The sequence below is a fragment of the Nicotiana tabacum genome, chromosome 16, assembly GCF_000715075.1.
Source record: "Nicotiana tabacum cultivar K326 chromosome 16, ASM71507v2, whole genome shotgun sequence".
NCBI classification, from domain to species: Eukaryota; Viridiplantae; Streptophyta; class Magnoliopsida; order Solanales; family Solanaceae; genus Nicotiana; species Nicotiana tabacum.
The window spans coordinates 114,072,149-114,080,963 of NC_134095.1; the positions used below are offsets into that span (position 1 = coordinate 114,072,149).

The window sequence follows — 8,815 nt, forward strand, 5'->3', positions numbered from 1 at the left end:
ATAATATTTATAAGTGAGAGAATTGTTTTAGAATTTAATCATTAAGTTTTACAATTATTTTAAAAAATAAGTTTGTTTTAGTAATGGAATGTCAGGCAAAAAGCCCTAACTTAACAATTTTCCTTTCTCTTTCGTTCTCCGCCTCTCTGCTTCTGCCGCTAATCACAGGCTTCACCATCATCGTCGGCACTCATCCAAGCGGCCATCGTCATCGTCGTCGAAAATCCAAGCGGCCAGCGTAGGTACTCAGGCTCCTCTCCATCTCCGGTAAGTTTTTTTTTTCTTCCACCTCTCTAACTATTTTAGAGATGCATTTTTCGGATCTGTTTTAGGCCGTTTCAGTCTAGAGAAAAACGGAACCCTAGTTAGATCTTTTACGGAGCCTCTTGTTATTCTGAATTCTCTTTTACGAACTAGCTAGGATTGAGGTCTCTACAAAGTTCGATCCTTTCTTTCTATATTTTGTAATGGTGCCTAGTACATTGTCATTTGTACATGCTCATTTGCTCATTATTTTTTGAAATAAAATTTTGATCTGTTGTTTATGTATGTTTCGTCTCACTGTTTCCCACATAGGAAATATGCTTAAGAACTTGCACTAGAGTATTAGCTAACTGATTTACCCAACTTGGAAAATATGCTTGACCACTTACAATTGAGTGTTATGATGAGGACCTAGATAGTCCATGAAGATTAATTTCAAATAAGGTCTTAATTGATTGATAGAATTAGAGCATTGCAAACAAATGCGCTATTTTTTGGCAACGATTGTGTTTCTTTTGATGGTTATTTAGCTATGCTGGGAGTTAATTACTTAGGTTCTTTTTTTTAATATTAATTGATTGTAAATTGATGTTCAAGTAATAAAATAAGGTCTGTTAGTGTAATTTGGATAGAATTTTGATTGAATGGATATGTAGTTTAGTATTACGGTGTTCTGTCAAATAAACAAATTCATATCTTACTACTCTTGTGTTAATAACAAATTCATATCTTACTACCCTTGTGTTAATAACAAATTCATATTTACTTTTTTCTTTCTCTGTTCTGCTTGTATTTGCTTAATTGTGTCGTTCTCATACAAGTTGTGTTGCTTTCAAGTGTCAACTATCATTGTTTTGTTGAAAGACATGTAATATTCCAACCAAATAAAGTGTTTGTCTTCTGTTTAATTGTTTGTCTGCACCATTAATTTGAATTATGATCAATATAACATGTAATTTATTCGTTCTTTATGTAGATGGATTATCGTAGTTGGATGTATAATAGGAATTATCGTAATCGTCGTTTTTTGAGGGAGGAATTTATAGAAGGGGTTGAGGAATTTATTACGCATGCAATGTCACTTGAACCGTTTCGGATTGGAGGGTTGAATAGGTGTCCTTGTGTGAGGTGCAAGTGTTTGCATTATTTTGGACCAGAGGATGTTAAGACTCATCTTTATCAAAAAGGGTTTAAGGATAATTATTTTGTGTGGACTAGTCATAGAGAGATTGATGGTACTGATGGTGTATTTCATAATGTAGTTGGTCAAAGTAGTAGGTTGGTGGGGAATAATGTTCAACATCCGAGATACCATGAAATGGTTGCGGATGCTCTAGGGATGCACTTCGATTTTGAAACCAACGAAAGTGTTGAACAACCTCCTAATGAAGAAGCAAAATATTTTTATGAACAGTTAGAGGCTGCTAGTCGTCCACTAAAACAAGGGAGTATGCACTCTCAATTGTCTATTGCGGTTAGATTATTAAGTATCAAATCAGATACCAATATTTCTCAAGCAGGAATGGATTCTTTCATTGGCCTTATGAGTGAACTAGTTGACCCAGATTTCAACATACCTGAAGATTTCTATAAGGCTAAAAGATTGGTTTCTAAGTTAGGACTCTCGTCTATGAGAATTGATTGTTGTGAAGATGGTTGCATGTTGTATTATAAAGGTGATGCAGATTTAGAAAGTTGTAAATTTTGTGAAAAAACTCGTTTTAAATGGCTTTTCAGCGGGAAGAATGCTGCTGTGAAGTCGATGCATTACTTACCTCTTATTCCTAGATTAAAGAGGTTGTATGCATCGATGAGTTCTGCTCCTTATATGAGATGGCACTATGAAAATAGAAGGTTGCCCAATGTTATGTGCCATCCTTCAGATGGGGAAGCTTGGAAGCATTTTGATAGGACGTATCCGGATTATGCTAGTGAACCGAGGAATGTTCGATTGGGTTTGTGTGCTGATGGTTTCACGCCATTTTCTATTTCTGCAACACCATATTCATGCTGGCTGGTCTTTATTACTCCGTATAATATTCCGCCTGAAATGTGTATGACTAGTCCATATATATTTCTAAATTATGTTATTCCCGGTCCCCACAATCCAAAGGGTTTGATTGATGTATATTTGAAACCTTTAATTGATGAGCTTAAACAATTGTGGTATGATGGAGTTGAGACATATGATATATCAACTAAGCAAAATTTCAACTTGCGTGCTAACTTAATGTGGACCATTAATGATTTTCCTGTGCATGGAATGTTGTCTGGGTGGATGACTGCCGGAAAGTTAGCATGTTCTTACTGTATAGAAAATGGTAAAGCGTTCACTTTAAAACACGGCCGAAAGCAGCCATGGTTTGATTGTCATCGTCAGTTCTTGCCGGTTGATCATGAGTTCAGAAGGATGAAGAACGCATTCAAAAAGAATACAGTTGAACATGATTTGCCACCTCTAATTTATTCCGGTGAGGAAATTTGGGAGAGGGTTCAGAACTTCACTAAAGTTACCGAGGCCCCACCTTCTAGATTTCCTGGATATGGTGTTACTCATAACTGGACAAAGCAGAGCATATTTTGGGAGTTGACATATTGGAAGGATAATCTTCTCCGACATAATCTCAATGTCATGCATATTGAGAAGAACTATTTTGACAATTTGTTCAACACAGTGATGGATGATAAGAATAAGACAAAAGATAACCCGAAGGCTAGACTGGACTTACAAGAATATTGCAGGCGACTTGAGTTACATTTGCAGTATGGGAATAATGGTAAGGTGTTCAAGCCCAAGGCCAGCTACACATTCACTTTGGAACAAAGACGACAGATTTGTGAGTGTGTTACAAACCTAAAGATGCCCGAGGGCTATGCATCGAACATGGGAAAACGTGTCAATATGGTTGAGGCAAAGCTGACTCATATGAAAAGTCATGACTGTCATATATTCATGGAAACCTTAGTCCCTATTGCATTTTGTGGATTGCCTGAAAATATATGGAAATTCATCACAGAGATAAGTTTGTTCTTCAAAGACTTATGTTCTACCACATTAAGGGAAGAAAACCTATTTCAAATGAACCAGGACATTCCTGTTATCAGTAATAAGCTGGAGAGGATTTTTCCATGTGGTTTCTTCGATGTGATGGAACACCTGCCAATTCACCTTGTACACAAGGTGTGACTTGGAGGCCCAGTTCAATGTAGGTGGATGTATCCATTCAAGAGGTAATGATCAAACCTTGATTTATTCTTGTAATTTTCTTTAATGTTATCGTCTAATATGACAATGTGCAGGACTATCGGCAAGTGTAAACGATTTGTTAAACAGAGGAATAGGATTGAAGGATCCATATGCGAAGCCTATCTTGCAAAGCAAACTGCCCATTTTTGTTCTTACTACTTTGACAGTCATGTGTCATATGCTAGAAATAGGCCCAATCAACACAATGTGGTAATTGAGATTGATCCATTATATCCACCAATGTCCATATTCAATCAACCAGGACGAGGTTTTAAAGATCGAGCACAAAGGGGCCTAACTAGTATGGAGACAAATCAGCTTCAAATCATGTGTTGCTAAATTTTCCAGAAGTTCAACCCTTTCTTAAGTAAGTGTTGACGTAAGATTAATTTACACGGACTACTATTTAATTTGGTTGATGCAACTAACAAATAATTTTTAACGTGTCGCTCAGTGATTTCGTGAGTCAATTTGGTCATGGTGCTGTATATTCTACATTTGAGGCATGGTTTAAAGAGTGTGTAAGTGCATCTTACATACTTTCTCACATGTGATTATACATACTTGTGAATATACTTACTCACTTGTGATTTATTTAATGCTACATGTAGGTCAATAATCCAAACAACGGTGTTAATAATTTTTTGCAAGACATATCTTGGGGACCTGCACCTACGATTACGACAATGTTTAAGTATTGTATGAATGGTTACAAATTTTACACCGAGGAATGCTCCAAGTATAAAAAAAAAAGCAATAACAGTGGGGTGTGTGTCAAAGGCGGTGAAGGCAACCAGGATGGGGAAAATGATTATTATGGTGTGATCAAAGAGATTCTAGAATTGTCATATTCAGGTTGGCCATATAAGAAGATCATACTTTTCCGATGCAAGTGGTTTGACCCAACACCTAGAAGAGGTACAAATGTACACTCGCAGTACAACATAATTGAGGTTAATAAAAATAGGGAGTATGATCGCTATGATCCTTTTATAATTGCAGAAAGAGTTAGGCAAGTATACTATGCTCCATATCTATTGCGGAGGGATAAGGCTGATTGGTTGGTTGTAATCAAAACAAAGCCTGTTGGCAGGGTGGAAGTTGAGAATGTACTAGATGTTGCTTACCAAAACGATACCTCAAGTGTTAACTAAATGGTAGATGATCGGATAGAACTTAGAGCATCCTCAACGCATATTAGAAGAAGTTGATATGGAGGAAATAACAATCATAGAAAATGAGGATGAAGAATCACCTAATGAAAATGAAATAAGTGAAGAGGAAGGATTTTCAGACGAGGAAGGATACGTCGACGAAGACGACTAGCATGTCAGTATTTTCAAGCGTTCTTAACTTATATAGATTTATATTCTCAATTCTAACATTTTCTTTAATTTATGCAAATGGCCGGCAGGGGTCGAGGTAGGTCTAAGAAGGATAAAAGGTCTACTGATCATGATAATGGTGCTACACCCTCGCTTCCTTCCACTCCACACTTTCATCCCTCTGGTGCCGATGGTCGGCATCAATCTTCTAGGCACAGATCTATTCCACCACATCCATCTACTCATTATACTACCCACCATTCGCCCGTCCAGCAGTATTATCACAATTCTCCGCCACAGGGCTATACTCCACTTCCTCCTAATGATCCTACCAATAGTTACATGGGTGCATCGAGTCACCAGTCACAGGGCCATGTGATACGCCCGTCGTCTGCTCCATTTGCTTCATCTCCAGCCGGATCGCATCCATTTAGATTTCAAACAGCCGGATCGCAACAGTGGTCTGGATCAGAGCAGGGGTCTAGATCTGTGCAGGGATGTGGATCGCGGACATCTTCAGGGACCTCGTCTCCCTCTCCACAGAGTTCATCTCCTAGCATTTCTAGACTTCGTCTTCGAGATATTAGCACTGAGCCAGATGCCCCTCTTCTGGGCATGCTTCAGATTCATCGGAGGATGATGATTCGGATGATGTGCGTTATGATCATTACCATAGGATGATCATCAGGCCTGAAGGCAATGGGTAAGATTTATTTATTACTTCTTTATTTTTGCTGAATTAGAATGCTACTCTTATTTATTTAATATAATTGCAATGTTGCAGGTTTATTCCTAATAATCATGTTACAAAGATAATCACTGATATACTTGCCTCGTTGTATTTAATGCCCTATCCGACTTGGAGTGACTTTCCAGATAGTCTCGTGCAACAGATGTTCAACCAATTTAAGGTTTTAATACAATTCTTATCTATTTAAATATTATATTAACAATATTTTCATCTAACGTTACTTACTTATTTGCAGACTAAGTGTTCCTGGGAGGACCAGTGTAACCGTAAAATTTGTAAAAATTGGGAGTACAAATGTCGTAGGAGACTCTCTGATTCCTTCAGCACCGCTCGAAGGGTTAAAAAGAAGCTTTCATGGGTTCTACCGCATATATGGGTGGATCTGGAGAAGTATTGGACCACCGACAAATTCAAGAAGCAGAGTGAACAGGGAAAGAAGGCCCGAGCATCTGAGAAGGGTGGCTCCTTGCACTGTCTGGGTTCAAGGAGCATGGGGGATACAAGGAGATATCTGGTAATTCCTTAAAATATTTCGGTCTATTTTTATCGAAGTATATTTATATATCTCCCAAAATTTTGGAATATCACGACAAGTTAGCATTTCAAAAATACACACATAACATACAATATTTATACTAAATGAGGTTGTTTTTGTTAACTACAGAATTATGTGACTACCATATTTATACTAAATGAGGTTGTTTTTGTTCAACTTCCTTGCTTAGAGAAATATATATATTGTCATACAAATATAGTACAATATCATACAAGTTTTATCTTTTAAATTTTTGAAGACGGACAAGTTTTATAAACTAACAATTGGTAGCTCACTTCAACTATGTATGTATTAGGTCTTTTACCGTCTTATTCCTCTTCTTTGTTGTGGCTTGAAACCTATTGATTTTTTTCTTAACATTGCATTCGTATAAGTGAAAAAATATACAAAGAACATCATATATGTTCCTACTTTGGAAATTGCACGTCTTCCAATTGTTTCCTTATGCGATGCTGCTCCAAAACAGAACAAAATGGTTGAGCATTATGCATGGAATAGCATGTCTATGTTAAACTTCTACCAGCAAAGAAACTTAGGTTATTATAATATTTGTTGTTTGGGTTGGCACTATGTAACACACTCCTCATTTGAATTGTTGCTTAACACAAATTGGTAGGTGAACTTTTTCGTCATTGTCTACTTACAGATTGCTCTTGGAGATGTTATATTTGTTTCCTACATCTAGAGGTGTTTTTGATATTTAAGGAGTCGGATTTCATAGTTAGTATTGTAATTCAGAATTAAATAATGTAAGCAAACCATCTTCATCCATAATTATTGAAGCTTAGATGCTTTTTTCAGATTACAACATAGGTTATTACAAAAGTTTAGCTTCTTTCCTTTTCTCGTTCCCAAGCCTTGAAAAGACCTTAATTTACGAAGTGTTGGTTTCTTGACAGTACACTAAAAAGCATGAAATTTATTTTAATTAGGTTTAAGATGTTGCTTTATCTATTATTAGATTTCTATTTAATGTATTTTTCATGTTTATAAGCGCTAATGTTCATGAAAAATCTCTCTTTCAATTTGAGAAGCACTGGTTCCAAATTTGTTGAAGAGTCATATTTTAATATGTTGTTTATTTTAAATGAGCAAATTCATGTTGATAGGAATTTGTATTCAGCGGCACAAAAATCTAAAATCTTGAAGAAAATTATGAAGACCACAATTTTAGAAGGGGAAAGAACATAGTAATGGTTAACATACAACACAAACTAATTAGAGAATATTGGATCTAGAACACAATCTTGGAGTTGTATGGCCAAACATTATATAGACTAACCAGCTCTAGGCTATCAAAAACCAAAGTTTTTTTCAGTGAAGCTAGGACTCCATATAATCCCAGCTTCATGTTGTATTTTTTATTCTATGTTTCTCTCAAGGATCTAGTTACTTAAAATTTCTATCTCTTAAATTGCACTCTGCTTTTACAACAAAATACGAGTATAGCTATAGTTTTCATTAACACGTTTATTATATTTGTAGGAAAAAAAATTGGGGAGGAAGTTGAGTCATGATGAGTTCTTCATGGAGGCTCACATCCGGAAGAAGAAGGCACCGACATATCTAACTAGATGGGTCGAGGACCTGGCAGAGACTACACATGTAAGTTTCATAACTACTATAAATGTTTCTAATATTATATAGTTAGTAATTTTCTATCTTCTAAATAAAGGGTCGCTACAAGATCAATTTGGAGGAGTACACTCAGAGCTTGCCACTAAATGAGCAAGGCGAGCGACCGCCCATTTCAGACGAAGAAGAGAAGAGGATATGGTTGAGTACTGTCGGTGGTCCTAAAAAGGAGATAGCATACGGCCTATCAGATAAATCGTTTTGGTGCTACAGGGCTGGATTGCAAGGTATAGGGACTTCCGCCCAAGGCGAGGCGATTGATAGTTCAGCTATATCGTCTATGGAAGAGAAGATCGCAAAGCTGACAGCAGAGCTTGAAGAGACCAAGGCTAGAGAAAAGAAGAATTTTGATACCCTTCAAGGTCAGCTAGAAAGGAGGGACAAACAATTTGATCTCCTTCAAGGTCAGCTGGTCAATCTTCTTGTTTGTGGTGCTTTCCCCATTCCCTGGTCTCCTCCTCCTTCACCATCTGCCGGCGATGAAGGTCCTAGGACCGAAGATGAAGATGATGCTACATAAAAAATTCATTGAATGTTGTGTATCGTTAAACAAAGTTGTGAACTTGTCAATATTTTGTTGTTGGTTATTTGAATGATGATTATATTGTTATTGAACACTTTAGTAGTTGTGGTTGTGGTTATTAGTTGTTAGTTAATTGTTGTTGGTGGTTGTTATTAGTTATTTTATTGAGTTTTCATGGTTGAATTGCAACAATGTATGTTGCCATTATAGGATGTGTTGGTTTAAATTGGCAAAACCGACGGGAAATATCTTTTTTTTTTCTTTCAGTAATTCAAAATTTCCGGCCGAATTCGGTCGGAAATTATAAATTTATATTTATTTTTTAAATAAATTAACAATTTATAAATAATTATTTAATTAAATAATATTATTATTTTTTAAAAGTTTTGACCGAATTTGGTCGGATAACTAAAATTAAAAATAAATAAATAATAATATTTTCCGACCGATTTCGGTCGAAAATTTGAAAACTAAAAAAAATATTTAATAATTTCCGACCGACTTCGGTCGGAAA

At 36.2% G+C, this 8,815-nt stretch overlaps 1 protein-coding gene across 5 annotated transcripts; it reads left to right on the top strand.

The window, feature by feature from the left end:
• Positions 1 to 100: 100 nt before the first annotated feature.
• LOC107760676 (uncharacterized) lies at positions 101 to 8,434 on the top strand. Of its 5 annotated transcripts, XM_016578759.2 has the most exons (8): positions 3,220 to 3,878; positions 3,966 to 4,032; positions 4,123 to 4,840; positions 4,926 to 5,539; positions 5,621 to 5,747; positions 5,823 to 6,101; positions 7,629 to 7,748; positions 7,819 to 8,434. In XM_016578759.2, exons 4-8 carry the CDS (start codon positions 5,514 to 5,516, stop codon positions 8,296 to 8,298), a joined length of 1,032 nt encoding a protein of 343 aa, XP_016434245.2. In that variant the 5' UTR covers positions 3,220 to 3,878; positions 3,966 to 4,032; positions 4,123 to 4,840; positions 4,926 to 5,513; the 3' UTR covers positions 8,299 to 8,434. The 5 variants fall into 5 exon arrangements, 3 of the variants coding, with proteins under 3 accessions (XP_075089324.1, XP_016434246.2, XP_016434245.2); XM_075233223.1 differs by lacking the exons at positions 3,220 to 3,878; positions 3,966 to 4,032 and adding an exon at positions 106 to 267; XR_012700230.1 differs by lacking the exons at positions 5,621 to 5,747; positions 5,823 to 6,101; positions 7,629 to 7,748; positions 7,819 to 8,434 and adding an exon at positions 101 to 267 and having other exon boundaries at positions 1,241 to 3,495; positions 3,565 to 3,878; positions 4,926 to 5,518.
• Positions 8,435 to 8,815: the final 381 nt, after the last annotated feature.